General features: G+C 55.7%; 9 protein-coding genes across 9 annotated transcripts; 3 read left to right on the top strand and 6 right to left on the bottom strand.

The window, feature by feature from the left end:
- Positions 1-618: 618 nt before the first annotated feature.
- On the top strand, positions 619-2671 carry W97_01024 (uncharacterized protein; the record flags this gene model as incomplete). Its single annotated transcript, XM_007778934.1, has 3 exons — positions 619-639; positions 691-1549; positions 1599-2671. 3 exons carry the CDS (start codon positions 619-621, stop codon positions 2669-2671), a joined length of 1953 nt encoding a protein of 650 aa, XP_007777124.1.
- Positions 2672-2917: 246 nt separating this feature from the next.
- Positions 2918-4140, bottom strand: W97_01023 (uncharacterized protein; the record flags this gene model as incomplete). Its single annotated transcript, XM_007778933.1, has 2 exons — positions 2918-3853; positions 3943-4140. The coding sequence occupies 2 exons, from the start codon at positions 4138-4140 to the stop codon at positions 2918-2920; spliced, it is 1134 nt and encodes a 377-aa protein (XP_007777123.1).
- A 2000-nt stretch (positions 4141-6140) lies between these two features.
- Positions 6141-7008, bottom strand: W97_01022 (uncharacterized protein; the record flags this gene model as incomplete). The annotated part of the gene is made up of 2 exons (XM_007778932.1): positions 6141-6881; positions 6940-7008. The coding sequence occupies 2 exons, from the start codon at positions 7006-7008 to the stop codon at positions 6141-6143; spliced, it is 810 nt and encodes a 269-aa protein (XP_007777122.1).
- Positions 7009-8450: 1442 nt separating this feature from the next.
- Positions 8451-10583, top strand: W97_01021 (uncharacterized protein; the record flags this gene model as incomplete). Its single annotated transcript, XM_007778931.1, has 1 exon — positions 8451-10583. One exon carries the CDS (start codon positions 8451-8453, stop codon positions 10581-10583), a length of 2133 nt encoding a protein of 710 aa, XP_007777121.1.
- Positions 10584-12006: 1423 nt separating this feature from the next.
- Positions 12007-13076, top strand: W97_01020 (uncharacterized protein; the record flags this gene model as incomplete). The annotated part of the gene is made up of 3 exons (XM_007778930.1): positions 12007-12104; positions 12156-12239; positions 12311-13076. The coding sequence occupies 3 exons, from the start codon at positions 12007-12009 to the stop codon at positions 13074-13076; spliced, it is 948 nt and encodes a 315-aa protein (XP_007777120.1).
- A 218-nt stretch (positions 13077-13294) lies between these two features.
- On the bottom strand, positions 13295-15985 carry W97_01019 (uncharacterized protein; the record flags this gene model as incomplete). The annotated part of the gene is made up of 2 exons (XM_007778929.1): positions 13295-13574; positions 13689-15985. 2 exons carry the CDS (start codon positions 15983-15985, stop codon positions 13295-13297), a joined length of 2577 nt encoding a protein of 858 aa, XP_007777119.1.
- Positions 15986-16018: 33 nt separating this feature from the next.
- On the bottom strand, positions 16019-16342 carry W97_01018 (uncharacterized protein; the record flags this gene model as incomplete). The annotated part of the gene is made up of 1 exon (XM_007778928.1): positions 16019-16342. One exon carries the CDS (start codon positions 16340-16342, stop codon positions 16019-16021), a length of 324 nt encoding a protein of 107 aa, XP_007777118.1.
- A 501-nt stretch (positions 16343-16843) lies between these two features.
- W97_01017 (uncharacterized protein) lies at positions 16844-18277 on the bottom strand (the record flags this gene model as incomplete). Its single annotated transcript, XM_007778927.1, has 2 exons — positions 16844-17686; positions 17780-18277. The coding sequence occupies 2 exons, from the start codon at positions 18275-18277 to the stop codon at positions 16844-16846; spliced, it is 1341 nt and encodes a 446-aa protein (XP_007777117.1).
- A 1103-nt stretch (positions 18278-19380) lies between these two features.
- W97_01016 (RAN protein kinase) lies at positions 19381-21306 on the bottom strand (the record flags this gene model as incomplete). The annotated part of the gene is made up of 1 exon (XM_007778926.1): positions 19381-21306. The coding sequence occupies one exon, from the start codon at positions 21304-21306 to the stop codon at positions 19381-19383; it is 1926 nt and encodes a 641-aa protein (XP_007777116.1).
- Between the last annotated feature and the right edge of the window lie 464 nt (positions 21307-21770).

Here is a 21770-nt window from a genome sequence, read left to right as displayed (position 1 = left end):
GTTTGCAACAAGCATAGGATGTATGGGCTTCGACTAGCTGATATCAAGATAGTGAAGCGGTTCATTGAACCACAGTTACATTGACGCGTTACATTGACGCGAGAGCTGTTAACATCAATCCACTCACTTGCTACCTAGCAACTGATCTTTCGAAAGCCACTCTGTACTTCGCGCAATGGACCGCGGCTCAATCAAGAAGCGTCCATCTAGTTCTTCTCTTACATCTCACATCCTCTTCCTGATCCACTCTCCTAACCAAGGTACCGTATGGCGTAACTCTAGCGCTCACCTGATCAAAATGCATTGGGAAGACGCGGTACCTTGAATGAGCCCGCCATGCGTATTCTGAGTCAGGAATCGACTGCTTCTAGGGGTAAGCTGATTGTCCGTGGCAGCAAATGCAGTCCCTCTTATCTAGGTAGAGCTTGCGCTCCCCATGTGCTTGCCACGAGTGGCTTTGGATGGCTTGGCGTGCTTGACTCGCGTCTTCAACTGTTATCGATAGGTCGACATCTGCACGTCATCCACCACTTCCCCCGAGCACATATCATTGCCCGCTTCAGACAACTATTCGGCATTCCACTAATCCAGCAGACACTTACTACATTACCTTCCGTAATGTTCAAGAAGAAGCCAAACGTGGGAGCTCCTTGATCGGGGATCCAGAAATCATATCTTACTCGAGAACAGATCAAGCCACTGGCTCCGTTGCGCTCCTCAGACCGCCGCAAGACAGCAGACCAAATTATTTCGGACTTTGGGCTCCAGATACCAGTCGACGATGATGCTGATGCGGAGGGGAAGGCAGCCGCGGCGGCTGGTCATACCTCGCTGCGAAATGCTCTTCTCCCAGACAATACCCAGTCCGCACGATTCCAAACGACTGCTGGCCCAAACCTGAAACCGGTGTCAGGAACCGTGTACGTAGGCAGCCACGATGGAGAGGAGCAGCGGGTCCTATGGATCAAGCTCGAGGAGAAGATGTATCCGACTGTCTACACGCTCTGGCAGAATCCCGGCATTGTCCCGCTGCTGCACACGCACCCTCCAGTCATGCCGAAGCTCTTTGGTGGCTCTGCATTAATGACACCTGGTCTCGCTGGAGGTCCACCCTTCCCGGAGGAGGCCAAGAAAGGTGCTGTCGTAGCCATCGCAAGCACCGAGAACCCGACAGTGCCGCTGGTCATCGGATCGTGTGCCATTGATGTCGCCGGGCTGCAGCAAGTACAAGGCGCTAAGGGCCACGCGGTTGAGACGATACACTGGCACGGCGATGAGTTGTGGGCATGGAGCCCCTCCGGCGTTCCTGGCGGCTTACCTCCAACCCGTCTCGACGGATGGCAAGACTCGGAGCGGGAAGGGGAAGAGCTGGCGGCAGGTGTGAAGACTATGACGGTCGAAGACGAGGAAGATGGTGGTGTCTCACTGGAGCCAGACAGTAAAGTGCGCGAAGAGGGCTCGCCGAAGGCCGAAGGTGCAGATGATGGAGATAGACCTGCAGTTGAAGAGGAACTTGCGGATGCCGATGCCAAAGAGATGACTACAGCAGGTAAGACGGGCGTATCGCAGACAGAGTCCTTTGCTTATACTGTATGCAGAAATTGACAGCGCCTTCCGGAAAGCCTTTCTCTATGGATGCTATCACTACAAGGACACCAATAAGGACCAGCCGAACTTCGGGCTCCAATTTCCATTGAATCAATCATTTGTAATGTCGAATCTCGTGCAACCATTCTTGCCAGCATTCACGCCAGCACAAGCCAATCAGCTACAGATCAAGAAGACTAGCTGGAAGAACATCAAAAAGTTTATTAAGTCTTTGGACAAGGAGAAGATCATCAAGTCCAAAGACCGAGACGGAAACGAGGTCACAATTGTTGACATCGATTTTGACGACCGCCATATCGTCAACTTCACGCCTTACCGATTGCCAAAGAAGGAAACAGCGGCAGGCACCAGTCTGGGTCGCGGCGAGAAAGCTACTGTCATCAGCGATACCGCTGATTCCTCTGTTGGCCAGAAGCTCAAGAGAGTTGAGCTTTTCCGGCCAAAGGAGAGATTGTCTCCTATATTCAGCGCAGCGGGCGCGGACCCCCGAGGGCTGTTCACAGCAGCAGAACTACGGCCAATCGTGACCACCTACATCGAAATCGAGAACCTCGTATCCCCTACCAACAAGCGCCTCGTAACCTTGAACCCTATCCTAGCGAATGCGGTATTTGACAACTCCGCTCCGATTGACGAGGAAGTTCTGGCCAAGGGCAGCGTGCCCCGTGACGCGCTTATCGACCGCATTATCCAGTCATGCGCGCCCTTCTACGCCATACTCCGTAATAACGAGACTGTAGCAACTGCCAAGCCCAAGGCAGGCGCACCGCCGAAGATTCACATCACGCTCGAGACCCGTGCAGGCAACAAGACGATGACGCGGGTTAGCGGGTTGGAAGCCTACTTCATCCCACCGCAGCCGCTGGCCGATGAGCTGAGGAAGGCGTGCGCCAGCAGTACGAGCGTGGATAAGCTGGTGGGAAGTAGCCCAAAGAATCCGGTCATGGAAGTCTCGGTGCAGGGCCCACAGAAGGATGCGGTGATCAAGGCATTGGAGAAGAGGGGTGTTAATAGGAATTGGGTGGACTTTGCTGACAAGACGAAGGGGAAGAAAAAGGGGTGACAGGCTGGAGATCGCGTTGGGGGAACCTGAACAGATGTGAACGGCGGGTGTATCTAGTGCAGATATACTCGATTCAGAGATGGTTGATAATGATGTTGACAACATAGACAGCAGGCTGTATGCTCCGGGTCTCTAATCTATCTAAGCGCCAAGCTTCTACGGCCAAGCTGATTCTCTCTTCTCTCTATACACAGGGCTGCTCTTATCGTAGAATCTTGTACAGGGGGCGAATTCCCGCTCCGCATTCTACCACAGCAGATCCGGATACTCACCAAGTACACCGTCCCTTCCGCCGGTGAACTCCTCGTGCAACCCGTCCAATCCCGCAAACAACTCCGCGAGCTTCATTCCCCTTACCCTCTCCGCCTCAACCTTCTCCCATGTCCACTCTGTATCGCTATCGCTGTCATCTGAGTCCAAGGCATCGATCATTTCTGGTGGTGCCCCATTTGAGGTTGTTTCACCTTGTTCCGGGGTCACGTCCTCCTCAGAAGACGAAGATGTAGAGGCTGGTTCACCAGGTCTCGGCGGAAGCAGCCCATTCCGCCTCAACACGTCCTCCGGCGGTATCGTCAACCGTCCCTTCTTAACCACATACTTGGCAATACTGCTCGCAAACACCGCCCCCTTCAACTTCTCCCGATACGCCTCCTCTTCCTCCGCCTTAACCGCCTTCCCCTTCTTCCATGGCTGCAGCGCATAGCTCGTCGGCCGCGCGACCCCCGGCTTCACAAGATGAGAGACTAGGTATAGCCACTTGCGATCCCAGCACAGCAGCCGCGTATGAATCTCGAATTTCTGGTACGGCGCGATTTCCCGCCGGAAGTGGCATGTGATCCCTCCTAGCGCTATCGCGAAACGTCCGTTTGCTGGGGGTGGGGGCAGCGCTTCGGCGCCGCCTGGTGCACCACCACCACCACCATTGATCGGCGCGGCGGTGCTCTGCGTTGCTTGCGGTCTGCGGCCCAGCTGTCGGATTCCGCTGCGCAGGAGCGTGGAGGCGAAGTGGGAGCGTGAGATGTCGAGGTCGGAGAAGTAGGTCGAGTTGGACTTGTGCAGGTTGTAATCGCATTCGAGGAGGGGGGTGCGGGTTGAGGTTATTATAGGGCGGAAGAGGGAGGAGGGAGTTATGGGATGGGGGTTTAGGTAGAGCTGGTAGGTTAGGGCGCGGAAGAGGCGGATCTGAAGAGGGCTGGCGTAAGTGTTGAGTCTTCTGGTAGTGGATACGGCGAGGAGGTAGAGCAGGGGGACGGGTGAAGGCATATACGTACGTGCCACACAAACGGTAAGCTCTTCAAGTTAAGGAGCGCAAAGAGGATCGCGAGGACGCGCCATATTCCACCAGGCGCAGAGAGCCCGAGAAGTGAGGACAAGCGTTGGCGGACCGAGGGAATGGATGACAGTACAGCAACAGAGGTGCCAATGCCGGCGACGCCAGCGATTACTGGCATGCGCTGGAGGCCGGACATCTGTGAGGGCGCGTCTAGCAGTGGGACACGAAGATGGTGTCTCCGTTACTTTGCTCAGGTAGGAGGTTTAGCAAAGCACGACTCATGATGCCGAGGCATACAAGGGTCACCCCAGGGAGGGCTGGGTGCGCCCCCTGCTGCATGAAGATGATGACAGAATTACTTTGACCCAGCACTGTGATCTGAGTGGTGGGCTGCGTAGCGGGAAGCAGGGAGCGCAGCCATCTCTCTCTGAGGTGGCCCTTGTACTCGTAGCGCTTGGCGATGCGGCCCGCAGCCGCACGTGGCTGATCGTGCTTCTATCACCTGCAGCCTCAAACCTCAACCTCTGGGGCTGATTTCCATAGTCACGTAGCATCCTTTGTGCCTAGGGTTGTTCCGCTCTGATAATCAATCCGCTTCTCCGTACGATCTTGTATCCAGCTCAGCCGTCAGCTGTGGATTGGTTGACCTAAATTTCAACCGTGGAACAGTACGTACTCAAGTGCGCTTCCATGCATCTGCAACATATATAAGTTGGCCACTTGCCCGTACATCCCTTCCACTATAATAACATGGTCTCTTCAACGGATCCCTTAGCACTGGTGCGTGTGTGGTGCAACACAGCTATGAGTCGCCCTGGTTTTCCAATATCGCTCCTACCCATCATCGCCGACATTATTGAAGACTTGGACCTGTCGCTCTTTCCTCCTAGACTGCCAGCAGAAGGTGTCACTATGGGCATCCGCCGTAGCGCCGTACTCATCAACAATCGCACGACTGAGTTTGAAGGCATCGCAGGTCCCTGCATTTTTATGGGTGTCATGTGTATCGCTTTCATGGCTGCTGCTACTATCTTGACCAAGTGCTTCCGTCTTACCTACATTGTTTCCTGAGCGCGGGTCCAATTTTGTGGGCATCTTCCAGGCTACTGTCTCTCCAAACCTACGAACATATTCTCAACACTCAGAGTTCTGCAAAAGTTCCTTAAAGGATTCTCCACGTGGTAGCTGGATGAGCCAGTGAGAGGCTGGGGTGTTGGCCAGGCCACAAACCGTTTGCGGTGAATAGAAAGTCAGATTTGTTCCTGTTAATCATTCACGAAAGTTCAGCAGCCGCATACTCGCCGCCGGTTTCTTCTTTCTAAATCCGGGATTCTTTGCAATAGAGTATAAGACAAGGACACGATTGCGCATCATTTCTACGCAGGTGAAAGCAACCTCTTACATCAGGTCAGGTTGCTTGGAAGCCCGCTTCCGCCTGCCAAATTTGGCAACCCATCGCTCGCCGTAGAACGCCGCGTGCAGGTGCTATAGATGAAACTGCTTAGAGAGGGGGCTCCGAATTATCTATAAGCTCTATATATTTCGAGTCTCCCTATAGGCCCTATCACAACCAAAAGCGAAATTCCAGATGCTTTTTATAAAGCACATGTTGCTGATCAACATCATGCGTGTGGTGATCTCCATTACCATTTCTGTGGTGGTGAGGAGAGCTAGTTGTGTTCCACCAGATTTAACAAGAACCGCTAGCGTGGTCGTCAAGCCGGGAGTGGTAATATTTGTATCCGGGTTATGGCATTCACCATCCCGCCGGAAGATAGGTGTTTACAGCCAGGATAGACACTTCAGCTGAGCAGCCACAGGTGATCTGCAGCACATGTTCGCACTGGCGAAAGGCACGTCTTGTACTGCTCAAAGCGGGCAGATAGTAACGACTGTGGCAGCGTACCCCACCGACGGTCATCGAGGTGTGCATACGCCATATTTCCCTTTTGGATGCCGTACTAAAGAGGGAAAACTCAGGACGGCACCCCTAGTGACTGGTTCGCATGAATTCCTTGGCAGTTCGAAGCTCTACATATTACGGTAACAGCTTACTAAAACATGCCGCGACTTTGTCTAACCCAAACGTAGTCAACGCCTTTGAGCCGATATGTATATACAGGCGCTTATCTTCCCTTTCAAGAACGCCTTGAAGCTCAGAGCGCCGTCCTGAGGCAGAACCGATGTTACAGCACATCAACAGCACCCACCAGCAGCTTGCCCTCTCCTCCCGGCCGCAGCGGCATCGTTCATCCCCAGATTCACCGTCCTCGCCGTATTACCTCCACCCGCACCCGGCCCCTTTACACCGCTTCTCCGATCGTTCAGATCATACCTCCCCGCCTCAATATTCTGATATATCCTCTCCGCAACCTCCAAGAACGCCCTTTCAACACCCTCCCCAGACTTCGCAGACGTCTCGACATACTGCATGACGTTGTTTTGCCTACACCACTCCTCCGCCTCCTCCTTAGTGACCTGCCGCTTGTTCTGCTCCTCCCGGCCCGCGCCCGTCACCGTGCTCGCGGGAGCGAGGTCGGACTTGTTGCCCACGAGGACAATCACGATGCCTTCTTCCGCTATCTGCCGCAGGTCGTGCAGCCAGCTCGTCGCGTTCAGGAACGTGGAGCGTCGCGTGATGTCGAAGACGAGTAATGCGCCGCTCGCGCCGCGGAAGTAGCTCCGTGTGATGCTCTTGTAGGTTTCTTGGCCCGCCGTGTCCCAGAGGCTGAGCTTCATGTGCTTCTGCGGCGGCTGCCGTGTCGGCGGAGGGGGTAGGGAGTCGGGATTCGAGGCGGAAGCGGACTTGGAGGGGTTGTTGATGTTGAGGGCTAAGGAGGCGGGTGGGCCGACGGGGACGATGCGCGAGCCGAACTCAACGCCGATGGTTACATCGTGGTGAGGGGAGAAGCGGCCTTCGCAGAGGCGGACGGTGAGCTTGGAGGCTGTTAGCGTTGGTTGTTGGGGATATGCGGATAGGCTCTGTGGCGCATACACTGCTCTTTCCGCTGCCGGAGTCACCTAGGGAGACGATTTTCGCTATATAGTCCCATGGTTGCGACATGGGGCGTGCTCTGTGTATAGAACCGTACTTCCGTGCTCACTTTCAGTTCCAGATATGTTGCATGTACTGTTGTAAGAAGTGCGCGCCTCGATGCGCGGTATCGAAGCTCGCGATTGCCGCTTTGGGAGGACGCTCAACGAGTGAGGTGGATAAAGGGCAGCGAATACAGTGGCGCTTTGTGCGTGCCGAAAAGAGCGCTGGTCCGGATTAAGCCTCAAGGTTGTAATAGATAGATCTCTAACGGGTCAATAGGTGAGCTCGTGAAGTGAGAGGTTGTCGATCGTGCAGGTACTCGGGTAAGTACTCAACTGGTTGACAGTGACGCACTTGCTGGTTCGGTGGCTGCGGGCCGAAGCTGATCCTCGTCGCTGTCACGGCTGCCTTCCAACCTCCGCCGAGTCACAAGCCGGTATCACCGCCATACTACGGAGTATCACCACCACACCTACCTCCCCATACTCCTACGATCCTTCCAGCTCTCAGACTCGACATCACCTGCACCTGCAAACTGCCGACATCACGCTGCTTCCCACCTAAATTATCCTTATACGAACGCAGCTTCCGGCACCCACCGCAACTCCGCCTATATACTACTGATAAGACCTGACGGTAAGCAACCGCTCTTACGATCCGACCAGATAAAGCTGTGCATATCGTCCCCCTTTCCTTCCCAGTACAGCGCCTGTCAAGGCTACGGAGTAAGATTTGGGGCCATGCGGAAGTGGTACAGAGCACTCCGCTCGAGTCCACCGAGTGCCGTACACTAGACCAGTCGCTATCATCTCTATAGCAGTCAACACCAATACTGGACTCGCCGCTGACTCAACTTTGGCCGCAGTCCTCAAACTTCGTGGACTCACCGTTTCTGCCAGCTTCACTCCCAATACAGGCACAGTTACTGTCCAGGAGATCGTATTCGAAGGCGACGCCGCCTTTTGGTTTCTCTGTCTTCTCTGCCTAGTCTGCGCAGTAATCATCCTTCGAGGCTACCTCGATAGACTCGCCCCGGCTTCAACGACCACCCAGCTCCGATCACACCGCCGCTCCTTACACCTCCCCCAACCACCAACATACCAGTCTCGTCGCTAGGCCCCATACTGAGGCAAACTTCTCCGAACACCAACACAGCGGCGGCCAGTACAGGGGCGGGCTTGCCGGTGCTGGAAGCACCATGTTCTCCGAATGTAAGATCCATACTATGTCGTGCACTCGTCGAAGCACATGATCGCAGATGTCTCAGTTGTCCTCGAACCGCTCACGCGTGACTGACAGCCTCCTGAAACACAGATGCCTCTAAATTCCTCGCACAATCACAGTCCCGATTCTCCTTCGGCCAACCAGACCTAGAGGCCGCAGAACGAAACCCTCTAGATCGCCGGCGCAGGGCAAACGGTGGACCCTCGCGATTTCCAGCGCCTCACTCATACCTACAAAGACCCACCATGCCAAGTCCGTATCAACCCAGCGCATCGCAAACTTCACGGCTACCATTCGCTTCGAGATATGCGCCTGCGCCCGCGCCTTTGTTCTACAGCGCTACAGACGAGTTCCGCGAAGAGGACGATGGAGCGGAACACGAGCGCGAGGTGGCGGATTACTACGCACTACAGAGATCACGACGGCAGTTTGGGGCGGGCAATTTGTCGGAGTCGTCTGAGATTGAAGAGGATGGCTCCGGGATAGATCATAGTGGGGGTGTGGAAGTCCTGGAGAACGCGGTGCCGGGCTTCGGTAGGGGGATAAAGAGTTCTTGGAGAGGCGGGAAAATAAGCACAAGAGGGAGGACGAAGGGTGTGGAGCCGGTTCAAGAGAAGGATGAGAGGGAGCGGAGTAGAGGCGCGTCCGAGTCTAGTGAGGTGGCCAGCAAAGGGAGAGGCAAGCTCGTTGATGTAGAACTGGCATCAACTGCGCGCGACAGCATGGAAGAGGTGGACCCCGCAGAGGCGTTTGGAGATGCCGCATCACCGCTAGAAGACCGGCCTCCCGCATTTCAGCAGTTTCGTACTCCTCCTGGCATCTCGCGAAGCCCTATGCAGCATCTTCCGATACCTCGAGAGACCGACCCGGACACTATAGCACAGAACCCGCGGCCTTTCAGTCCGGACCGAGAAAGTGTGCCGCCTGTCGTTCAGGTTGGTGCCCCGGAACCGCCTCGACATGATGCACTGTGGGCGGCATTATTTTGGATCGCTGTGGCATCGCTATTTGCAACTTACTTCCTGGTGCTGCTACACACATCGGCGCCGAGTAGCAAGAACCCACTGGGCGATACTATCTATACGACGCTACATTCATCGTATCATCTCCTGGCCGTGTACACACTAGTTGCGAGCATCGTCGGTTCGGTCTGGTTATGGACGCTCAAGTATCACGTGCGACCTGTCATGCTTCTAATAGCTGTCTCTGCACCCATCGTCCTCTTTTCCTTTTCGCTGTGGCCGTTGATCTCAAGCTACAAAGGCAGATGGCATGGCGACAGCGTCCAAGACAAGGCTCTCCGGTGGCTGTCACTGATACTTGGATTGTTCGCCCTGCTGTGGGTGTATACCGCCTGGCGCGGGCGACACTCGTTCAGCAAAGCCGGAGAGATCCTCGAGCTTGCATCCAAAGTGCTCGCAACAAGTCCCTCGCTGATGTTCGTCGGCATCGCGCGACTTGCAGCAGTCATCCTCTGGACATGGATCTGGCTTACCATGTTCAGCCGCGTCTTCCTCGAGGGCCACTTCTCAGCCAAGCGGTCCTTCATCATCGACACCAGCACATGGTGGCTCGGCGTCGTCTTCGTGCTCGTCTACCTCTGGACCCTCAGCGTCGCCTCCGGCGTGCACCGCGCCACGACCGCCGCGACTGTGAGCCAATGGTACTTCCACCGGCTCGCCGTGCCCGCGCCCTCCTCCCGCATGATCGTCCAAGCATCCATCACCCACGCAACGACCACAATCTTCGGCACCATCTGCCTCTCGACCTTCCTGTCCCTCGCCGTGCGCCTCCCGCTCCTCCTCCTCCCTCGCCGCCTCGCGGGCCTCCTCAGCCTGCTCGCCTACTCCCTCATCCCGACCCCAATCGCGACGCTAACAAACCCCCTCACCCTCACCTACGCAGCTATCCACTCCCAGCCCCTTAGCACCGCGGCCCGCGCACTGGGCACCATGTCCTTCGTCTCCAAGACCTCGCCCACGACGACACTGGGCCCTGCGTCCTTCTCGTCGCAGAGAGGCGCGACGCTCCTCCCCTACCGCCTCGCGAAACTGATCCTCCTCGCCACGCGGCTCGTCATGGTCTTCGCGCTTGGCTTCGGCGGCTGGGTCAACACCGCGCGGGCGCTCAGGGTCAGTGGTCCCGACGCCGGTGGCGCGGGCGCGGTGGTCAAGGGCAGTCTTTACGCGTATGTGGTGGGCTTGGTGGCGGCGACGATTGGCTGGGCGGTGCTTGGGGCGATGGAGGGGGTTCTGGGTGGCATTGTGGATGCGTTGGTTGTGTGTTGGGGGTCTGAGGTGGGGAGCCAGGGATTTGGGGAGGCGAGGTTTTGTCGGGAGGCAGGGGTGGTGTTTGGGGAGAGGGGGAGGGAGAGATGAAGGGGTTGGAAGAGGAGGCGCGTCGTGGGGAGGGGTGTTACTGGTTTGGTTATGGGCCAGGGGGCCGTCGTTCATGGCCGTATAGGGATGATTATTTGCACGGTTGGATTTAGGAGCGCATTGGTTTCTGGAGAGGTGGCCATACCCTGGTGTGTTTTGTTTTGCGGTATATAGTATTTGTTGAGGAACGATGGTCTTTGACCTCCGTGCGAATGGGGGTTGTCACTAAGCTAGTGTTCTTGTCGCTCCTTCCTTACCAAGATCCAGTATAGTTCAGCCTTGCTGCCCTGCCCACCGCGCGCATTAGATGGTCTTGGCAAGCGGGACTCATCTTTGCCGATCAGGCAGACACGGCGGCCATGTCAGGCTCATAGTTACGGACGTACAGTACACCATCTACTTACATTCGATGGGCAGTCTGCAGGTCGCGTCCAAGGCGTGAAGAGCTGAATGGTCGACAGCGCGTCTACGGCGTCTTCTCAACGTTTTAACCAATGATTGATTGAGGGCATGGTTTGTACATAGCACAGGAAGCCACCATGCTAACCAGCGAACGCGGCTAGGTGGTGTATGCATAAATCAGCCTGACAATCGTAGCCTGCCTATTCTCCAGCCTTCCCCTCAGCCCGTTCCGAGGTCAGGGGCTAGGCACAGCCTCACTCCCCAGTCTTTCGTAGTTTCCGAGTCTTGTCGAGTCCATTTCTTCTTTCTACTCAAGAGTCCACTTCAGCACCATGAAGACTACTGGCATCGCTGCTAGTGTCATTCAACTGGATGATGCATCGCATAAACTCCAAAGATTTCTGGAATCAATTCGCCTCCCCTCCAAGGATCTTCTCCGTTTGGTCGATGAATTGCGGGAACTACGCGATAATATGCACCTCATTGATCGCTCTTTTGCGAACCAGGCTCCCCCAGCAGGACTAGGTATGGATGATGTCTACGGCATAAGGATATGCATCTAATAAGACCTCGATACTTTGTGCAGATGACTTCGTCCAACCCTTAGTTTTAAGGACTTCGACCACCATTCAGCTTATAGTGACGGCACTGGAGAAATGGCGGTCACTGTCAAGTGCCAAAGACCGCAATGCATGGATCAAGCTTCAGTGTGCTCAACACTCACTTCAGCAAGCACTATCAAATATCAAAAAACTCAGAGAGCAATCAGTAGCGGATTTTGAGGGTTATTGTGGTGACTCAGGACAGGCGACAAGCCCGGATGATCCTGTCTCGGGAATCAGACAGCGGGTACAGCCAAGGGCTATCCGAACCGATTCACGGATTTTTTACCACCAGCATGAGAGCGTCAGCTCCCGGACACCAGTTGTTATTAGTAGAAGGCCCAGAATCGGAGCATCCGTGTCGCACAGTCTTGGGCAAGCTGCCGAGGGTATAAAGGCGGCGTTCACGTTCGGCAGCGATGGATATAAGAAAGCAGTTTTATCATGTAGGAGCTTCTGCAGGACTGCTTTACGACCGCGGGTACAACAAGGATATATACGGCTCACCTGGCACTGCGTGAGTAGACATTTATCCAATATCATATCAGACTGACGCTGATCTAAGTAGCACTGTGGAGCCGAGCTTTATGGAGATTTTCTCAATGGAGATTCGAGCGCTGTCCTTCAGCTTGCAGATGCGCTCAGCGGTCAGGTACAAACTCCGTCAGCTACCGGTGCATCGCAGACGCCTGCCGTACCGAGTCAAGCACACTTAAGGAACAGCAATATCGGCCCAGGCTTGGGGACCCCAGCAGGGCAAGGTACTCCCCCCACAACTAGGACCTACAACCAAACAAGCGGCACACCCGCTGGCACAAGGCCTGTTCCGAGCTTCCTGGAGCTATGCATCAACACCGGAAACTCGTGTCAGTCCCTCGGCGAGGTCGAAGTTACGCACATCGCAAGCGATACCATGATGTTCGCCTACATATGCAAACGCTACCGGGAGATCCGCGGGTTCCGCGTGAAGAAGCATTTCCTAATGAAGCCCGTGAAGATAAAGTACGTTTCATTCGCTCTAGAAGGGAAACGGAAGGTCCACATCTTCGACAGCGAGCGGGACAGCTTCCCCACGCAAGACGAGCTTAATGCAAAGACATGGCACTACCAACCTTGCCCACCAAAACCGCCGCCTCCCATGCCTAGCTCCGCTTTTATACACTACCTCACGAGCTGTAAGGCAGATGTGAGGGTTGGACTGGGCCCGGGCTTTTGGCTTGCTCGACTGCCTAAGAAGATGCACGAGTCTCTTGCCCGGTCTTCGGACCCTCTTCCCATGGCTTGGGGCATACACATCATCGAGGGTCCGGACATGGTGGCGGTTTTTTGGACCATGATCTGTGTCTTGACAATATGTCTTACGCCGCTTGTCGCCTACTTGGTGGTCAAGAAGGATGTTCAAGGCACTGCGGGCATTGGGAGCTTGGCCGTAAGTGTTATGACCTTGCTGTGGATGTGTATGAAGATCTGTGAGTGGAAAGACGGATGATGAGTTTCTCTCCGTTGGCATGATGGTTTGTCAACTGTGGCCAGAAAGGGAATCATCCACTTTCGTGGCAGGTAACAGGCTGAGAGTACAGAGTAATATCGGTGGGTGACGCGCCACGCGGCATTTCACCTTGGGGTATCACTGATAATACGTCAGCAAACTCTAGCTCCGCCTAAAACTCCTCGAAACCCTCCCAACGCCCACGCCATCGCATGCTCTCATCGCTCACCCTCACTCCCCGCACCTCCCAACAACCTCTCAATATCGGCCAACCGCGCGCCCCTCGCGTTTCCACGGCCCCTTCTCCCAGCGGCGCCCCCTTCAGCGGCGCCATCCTTCTCCGCAAACGCCAACATCATGAGCTTGCGCTTGTCCTGCTGGATGCGCAGGACTGTCTCCTCGATGCTGCCTTCCATGACGAGGCGAAAGACCGTCGTCGGTTTTGTTTGACCGAGGCGGTGGACGCGGTCGATAGCTTGGTCTTCGATTGCCGGGGCCCTGTTGCCGCAATCAGTCAACTTGTCCAGCTGCACGTCATCTTTGGAGGGGGTTTATTGAGGTAAGTAAGGAAGAGGGGGAGGTTGAAGAGGAGAGGAGGGGGAGCAAGCATACCACCAACTATCCATCAATACGACCTGATTCGCCGCCACAAGATTAAGCGCCACACTACAAACTCCCAAACTCGCAAGCAAAATCTCACACCCCGGGTCTTGCTCCAGCCGCTCCATAGCCTCGTCCCTCCGCGCCGCCGGCATGGTGCCATCGATGCGCGTGTAGCCGACCCCCTCGTCATCCAAGTGCTGCTGAATGATATCCAGGAACGAGGTCCACTGGCTGAACACTACAGTCTTGTTACCTTTGTTCTGTTTCCGCGACGCGCGCAGGATGGAGAGGAGGGCGTGGATCTTGCTGCTGGTGCCTTCGTCTCCGTCTCCGTCGCCGTCTTTGGCGTCCACGGGAGCGCTGGCGGCGCTGTCGGGAATCTCCTTCGCGGGCCGCACGAGCGCAGCGGTGCTCTCGATTTCGGCTCTGCAGAGCGGGCACTTATGCTGGTGTTCTATGACCTGCTCGATGCAGGCGTGGCAGAAGACGTGCGCGCAGCATGTGATTACGGGATCTTTTAGGTTATCTAGGCATACGGGGCAGTCGTCTTGGGACTCGATGCTGAGCTGGAGCAGCTGCTGTAGCGAGGCCTTGTTCTCAGGAGTAAGATCTACGGTCTTTTGTTTCTCGAGTAGGGCTGTCAGGGCCGTGAAACGCTCCTCTCCGCAGAGTTTCCAGTGGTTGCACATTTGTCGCAGCCGCAAGAGGATCTCGAGGAGGTGGCGGTAAGCTTTCGCGGCGTTGGCGCCTGAGGAGCCTTGCTCGGCGCGGTAGGTATCGAGCGTGCCTTTCGCTTCTGCTTCGAGGGCGTCGTACTTCTCTTTCTCATGGGGAAGGAAGTTGATGCGGTGGACGTATTCGGAGAGTTCGGGAAGGCGCAGGTCGATGAAGGACATTTCCTTCTTGCGGCGGAGGCAGATGCTTCTCATCAGGAGCTGCAGGAGCCAGTTACCGCGCTCATCGCCTTGATTGACTGGGCGAGTGATGGCACCGTGGAAGACTTCGAAGCGCTCGATGCCGCCGGTGAGACGGAGGAACTTGACAAGTGAGTACAGATCTTTCAGCGTGTTGACGATAGGTGTGCCGGTGAGAGCCCATCGGGATTGAGCTTCAAGATGCATCGCTGCGACTGATCTCTTCGCAGTCGGGTTTCGAATGTTATGGCCTTTGTCTAAGACTACCCGGCGCCACTTGACTGAGAACAGTCCATGATTCACCTCTTTCTTACCGTCTGGATTCTTCGACCAGTACTCTGACGAAACCGTCTCGTAAGTCGCGATCACAACATCGTACTTGTCGATCTCCTGAGGATTAACCGGTTGTTTCCGCGTCCCGTGATAGATCATGACGCGTAGTGCGGAGTTCTCTTGAATATGGCGCTTGATCTGACTGCTCCAGTTGCTCATGACGCTCAAGGGCGCCAGAATCAGAGTAGCACCGCTTACACCGGGACTGCGTTCCTTCTTGAGAGCTCTGTCGGCCATCATAAGTGATATGACCTGCACCGTCTTTCCCAGCCCCATGTCATCGGCAAGTATACCACCACTCGCAAGCTCAGGTTCATTCTTCTGCGTGAAGCTCGTTGCAAGGTTAATGAAGGTGTTGACCTCCTTGACAGAACGTGTCCAGAGCTGCACCGCTTCTTTCGAGCCTACGGGAGGCAGTCGAGGACTTTCTTGAACAAGCATCCATTTTAAACCTTGTAGCTGGAATGGTAGTAACTTTGCAGCCAGAGCTTCCGGCTGTTCGGCCATCGGCATGTTGGCCAAATCCTCTTCCTTAGTTCCGAACTGTTCGACCATCTGCTCCACATTCCTAGGGTTGAAGCGTTCGCTGCCGGAAATGAGATCGTCCATAGTCGGACCCATGCCATCTCCCTGAGATAACCCAGCAGCCCATTGGGGATTCTCATTCTCAGCCACAGGCCTCTGGCCAGCCCCAACACTAGCAACGCCCTTTTTGGCTCTCTTCGCCGCGAGCGCAGCTTCCTTTATCCTCGCCTTCTCCGCCTTCTCTCTCGCCTTCAGCTCTTCCAGGGGCAGCTTATCGCTCTTCATTTTGTTCGCAAGCTCCATGCGCCCCACCAGCTCACTCGTCCCATACAGCTTGAGCGAGATCGGACAATCGTAGTACTCCTTCTCGCCAGCAATGAACCCTTCGACAACCAGATCTCGACTATCCATATACTTGGCCAGCTTCGCCGCCACCTGTCGGGGGATATGCCCGATCTGCTCGCGCCGCACGTTCTGCACCTGGATCGCGTTGCCATCATACGGGTTGTTCGGCTCGCGGTTCAGAATCACCATCTCCCCGACGGTCGCGTAGCCGCTGTAGTATCGTCACCCGACGATCTTCGTGTTGAGTGTTCCGTAGAGCATGTATCGCGCCAGCGTGCTTTCGTCGTAGGACTGGGATAGGCCGATTGCTTGGCCTGCGCCTTCTGACTCGTCTTCATCTTCATCGGAGGCGATGGCGATGCTGCGTTGGCTAGAGGCGCCATTGTGGGCACGCGAAGTCTGGGGACTGGGGAGTTGCTTGTTGAGGTGCTGTGGTTGGGACAAGCGCGGTGCTTTTGGGGGTCGTGATGCGCCATCTGCCTCGGTGCCGCTTGGGTCTCGTGTTTCGGCCTCAATTGGGCGCTTGCGGTTTGCTGAGGGCGCCATTGGACCGTGACTGAGATGTCAATGGACTGAACTGCGCAGTGGAGGAAGGAGAAAGTTAAGGAGAGTGTAATCCATAGAGGTTTCGTGCGGCGGCGCGCAGTGCGACGAGGAGTTTCTAGAAACGACGTCAGTCTCTTATCTAAGCTTCAGGGCGAGACACGCTAAAGCGCGCTGTCATGTGTGGGGAAAACGGCAGCTAAGCCCTACTGATGGCTGTGAGCTCATTCTAACGGCTTTGTGTGTTGGAAAAGCCAGGATGGTTTGATGTACCACAACACTCTCAGGCTTCTGCTTAGGTACAGTACGGGACATGCATTGGACTTAGATACGAATCTTAAAGACCGCTGTTAATACCGTGACTGCTTTGAAGCATGAATCTTCAACCCTTCTGCCGGGCTGACCGGTAGCTCCAAAGGCCGTCGGGGCCCAACCGGCCGCCAGAGTACCTCACGGTAAAAGTAGAAAACATATGCGAGAGTGACCCAAGCCCTCAGGCTTCATTCAGCCCCCAATCAATACAGCCCTCCCCTCAGTCTCCCCCAGAAACCTCGCCACCACTTCCGCCACGCTGCCCGCCCCCTTCTCCGCAACGAAGTACCCAGCCCCATCAACCAACCCACCACCAGGCGAGTCCCACAGCGCCCTCTTATCCACCACCCCCTCTACCGCCCCCTTCCCACCCAAAACACCCACCCTCCACCCCTCCCTCGAACACCCGCCCCAGAACTCCCCAACGCTCCTCCCCCGTTCTGCCAGTCCGGCTCGCGCGTTCAAGTTCGTAAAGACGTGCGGCCCAGCCAGCCCTTCAAGGACACGAAACGCAGACCCATGCCGCAGGGCGAGTAGCCTGCCCGGGAGCGGCGGGAGGAGGTGGACGAAGCGGCGCAGCGAGGCCTTGGTGCGAGGCCCACCGGAAGCGTAGGGCGCGGTATAGCCCTTTACCACATCCACCGTAGCCGCTGTAGGAGAGAGGAGGCGCAGCACGACACCCACAGGGAGCGCAGCATCCAATATCCCCGTAGCGAGGAACCGCAGCAGGTCCCCGCTCCAGGCACTCCAACCGAGGTCTTGCGCGCGGAGCGGCATAGAAGAGTCCAGGAGCAGCAGCCGTGGAGACGGGCTCGTGGGGAGGTACGGCGCGGCGCAGGCGGCGATGCAACCGCCCCAGTCGTGGGCGACGATGGTGGCGGAGCGGAGATCGAAGTGCTCGAAGAGCGCGATTAGGGTGCACATGTGCAGTGAGAGGGAGATTGTGCGCAGGGAGGTGGGCTTGTCGGAGAGGCCGTGGCCGAGGAGGTCGGGGGCGTAGACTGTGTGGCCGGCGGCGGTGAGGAGAGGGATGATCTGTTGTTGTCTAATTTAGCCTTTCATGATAACTCGGTTGTGCAAGGTTGTTTTTGGGAGTGGGTGGAGATGAGGACGATATAGAGTACTCACCCCCCTCCACGTAAAACTCCAGCCCAGACCCCCATGCAGCAGCACAACCGTCTGCCCCGTATCCTGTCCCTCCACTGGCCTCTCGACCACCACATTAACCCGCGCGCCGCATACCTCAAAGTCCTCGATGTTCGGGTACCAGTTCGCCTCTTGCCTGATCGCATGTTTTCTAGCGCTCACCAGCTGAGCCTGCTGGAACCTGAAGGTGCCATTGAGCTGCTGGCGCGCCTGGTGCTCCTCCTTGCGGCGATAGGAGTCCGCTTGGCGGCGAAGCTCGCTGCGTCCTGCGGTGTCGAACAGCAGGAGGACATTGCCCAGGACAGTAGGGAGGACGGATATGGCTCTGGTGAAGATATAGATGGGGAGCAGGATGAAGAAAGCAAGCCAGAGACGGAATAGGGTGGGAGAGAAGACCAGTCTGACGATACGGAACAATGACTGTAGGAAGTAGTCACGGGCTGATCTAGGGCGGGATGTCTCTGGTATGCGGTGTGCCATGAAGGGGAATACTTTTAGTAACACGACCCAGGCACAGTTGGTCAACGCCACCGCTTGAAAAGGCAGGAAAATACAATGACAGCACGCTGTTACAGTGCCACAAACGACGCAATTACGGCTTCTGAAATTGTTTCACGGTAGTGACAGAAACATAGACTCGGAACGAAGATTTGGAAAAACGCAGTGGATCACAGATGACGACAGCTCGACATCCCGGCGAAGAATCATGGATCTTTTCATCGTGGCAATTGGAAGCCGCCTTATCTTACATTTTCGTAACATTCTGGGTATCTAGACCTGAATCACTCACCACGTTTCCCATGTGCGCTGGCGTTACCTCATAGCCTGGCAAAAGGTCTGCAAATGACGTGCGATTTCATGTTCTGATTCTCAGGAACCCTGGTAGATTGATATCAATCACGTGCCAGTTCCACCCCAGCATCAAATCCGTCATGACCCTGTTCCCACTCTCTGCATCCACTAAACGCGCCGATCAAGAAACCTGCTTTGGGTCTTGAAACGCGTCTTATCGCGGGCCAGTAATTGACCTGCTGCTGATCGAAACCCTGGGGTTGTCCGCAGGGTTGTTTCGATCCGGGATGAACTCTCGAGTCCGTTCCCGTCAGCATCCGCGGCACGGCGTAAGGCTCATAAGGCGACGAGACCGTGGTGATGGGCATTGAAGGCAGCCAGGGCGTGATGGCTCAGTAGCACGGACAGTCAACGATAGTCACTCAAAGCCAGAACACCAAGTATGAGTGGGTAAATCTACGATTCGGACACCTCCCGTAGGAGGCATCCAGCAATCCTAGATACGAGTCCGGCTTCACTCTGCTCTGCTCTATTCTACGCTGTGTCCCCCCAAAGATGCCTGCCTGTGTCCAGCAAAGCCCCCATCATTCAGAATAGATATCTCCCTGATCCCTCGAACTCCAGAACCGGAAACCCTATTGTAGGGCCGGGTATGTGTTTCCGCCTCCCGAGTAAGAACAAAGGTGACAAGAGTGGGGGGGTATCCTACAGCTACAGACACACATACACAGTGTAAAAAAAAGAGAAAACCGGGGGACCCCCAGCAGCAGCAGAGAAGAGAAAAAGCCAGACTACAAGTGGGGGTCGTTCCAACCCCCAACCCACTCAATGTCGCCCACCGAATCCGAGCTCGTGTTCGGATGCTGGCGCCAGTCCTTGCTCGAACTCCAGTCTGATTTCCGTTCCCAAACGCCGCTTTTGTTCTCGTGATGAAAAGTAGAATGATGCTGTGGACTCTGGTTCACGAGTCCCATGTTGCGCCTCCAGCTAGCCGCCCGGCTCCGCTTCCACGCGCTGACTGGCGCTGGGGAGAGAGCAGCCTTCTGCGGCGTCGCTTGGCCGCGCCTGCGGTCCCCAAGAGCGGCCCACTTGTCGATGACCGAGCGCTTCGACGGCGGCGAGTAGCGCTGCGGCGCCGTGTGGTGGTCCTCGAAGATGAAGCCAGTGTGCTCGCTGACGCGCTCGTCGACCTTGTGCGGGGGCATCGGGCTCCGGTCCCTGCTGTTGTTGATTGTAGCAGGGTTCTTCATCTCCGAGAGACCGGCACGAGGCGTAGATCGCCCAGATAATCCGCCCTTGCTCCTCTTGCTGAAGACTTTCTCCAGAAAGCTGCCCTCGACAACCGAGTTCTCTAGTTCCGACTGGGCTTGTAGCTCCTCTTCCTCGTCCCACAGGTCGCTCCAGCTCTTGGATACGAAGTCTCTTTTCTTGCCGAGGACTGAGGCCATGCTTGGGATGGGCCTCGCTGAAGAGACTGGCAGAGATCCGGAGATTGGCATAGCCCTTGACCGATTGGCAGTGACTGTCTCCGGCTGCAGCATGTTGATAGACTTGAGAGACAAGCCTAGACCAGAGTCAACGAAGGAAGCAATCGACGCGGTGTCAGGCTTAACGGAGAACCAATCACGTCTGGATTGCTCAGAGCCTGGGAACAAGTCTTCGGAATACGACTCTGTATCCGGAATTGCGGACAGCTGGCGGATGGGTTGCGGCGGAGTCATTGCCAAAGCCTTGGCCCATGGGAATGAACCGTTGTCGACCAAAGGAGATGAGACTGACGGAGTGCGAAGCGGCTCGCGGTTTGCAGTTGCGGGGACCACATCACGATCCTCGGTGCAGAAGTCATCGAGAGATTCGTCATCGGTTGTGAAGCTGATGACGCGCTCCAAAGCATCCCTAACAAGATCGAGGTCTCGCTTGGCAGGATCAGTAGCCAAGCAGTGGGTCAGAACTCCAAAGGTGTCCTGAGACATGTTAGGAAAGACGTCGAAGAGTGACTGCTTGTCGTTGAAGAAATCGGCATAAAGCGGATCCGAGAGAGCAGGAACGGCGAAGGGGTTGCGGGAAAACAAGACATTCAACAAGCAAATCCCGATAGCCCAGATGTCCGCCTTTGCTGGTGAGTAGCCATTATCAGCAGGATCAAACTGTTCGGGAGCCATGTAACGGTCACTGCCGACAGCAGATTCGTAGGACCAGACGTCCGTGGTAGCGAGACCGAAATCGCCAAGCTTCATCTCGCCATCCTGAGCCAAAAAGATGTTCTCGGGCTTGATGTCGCGGTGATAGACGCCTTTGCTGTGCAGGCAGTCGACAGCATCGACCAGCTGAAACATGAACTCCCGAACGTGTGATGTCTCCAGTGGACCTCGACCAACGCGAATAGCCTCGTACAGGTCGCCATTGGGGCAGAACTCCAAGACAAGGTAGATGTGGCTGTGAGTCTCGAACGAGTGGATCAAATTGACAATGTTCGGATGAGACCCGATGCGGACGTGGATCTTGAGTTCTTCCGAGTGCTCGTCGACTGCAAACACCGAAGGGCAGTTGTTCGCAGCTGAGGATTTCGTGAGGCACTTGACGGCTACAGGTTCGCCCGTGACGAGATCCCTGGCCATGAAGACCATGCCAAACGAGCCATGATTGAGAGGGGATACGGTTTCGAAACGTCCATCGAGCACGGCGCCTTCTGCAAAATGCTTTCGCATGCAATCCATGGAGGAGTCAACGGAATGATGCCGAGGTGGTTTTCGAAACTAACAGTCTCCAGAACGAAGCTGTAAGTTCGAGAGCAGGATAAGACCAGATAATACGTATGGAAGACGCCGGAATCAATCAGAAATCGTAGGTAAACAAGAGTCGAAGGCCTGCCGGAATGGAGAGGACAATCTATAGACTTTTGTGATGGACGGTTTTGAAGAAGTAAACAATGTCGGAAGGTAGGAGAGACCGGAACGCGGAGGTAGTATAATGACAAGGTCCAGGATAGTAGTAACGGCCAGAAGGTGGTATCCCAGAGTCAGGTCGTAAGCACCGCTTTCCTCGAGACTGATGAACTCCGTGTCGCTAAAGAGATGGCCGTGCGGGATGTATACACAAGAAACCGACCGAAAGGGGATGAAACGGAAAAAGGCTAGAGACAAGGAAACTTGGTGCTCGTAGATGTCATCTGATTAAGTGG

The sequence above is a fragment of the Coniosporium apollinis genome, assembly GCF_000281105.1.
Source record: "Coniosporium apollinis CBS 100218 chromosome Unknown supercont1.3, whole genome shotgun sequence".
Classification (NCBI taxonomy): domain Eukaryota; kingdom Fungi; phylum Ascomycota; class Dothideomycetes; genus Coniosporium; species Coniosporium apollinis.
This window is presented reverse-complemented; position numbering and strand designations above follow the sequence as displayed.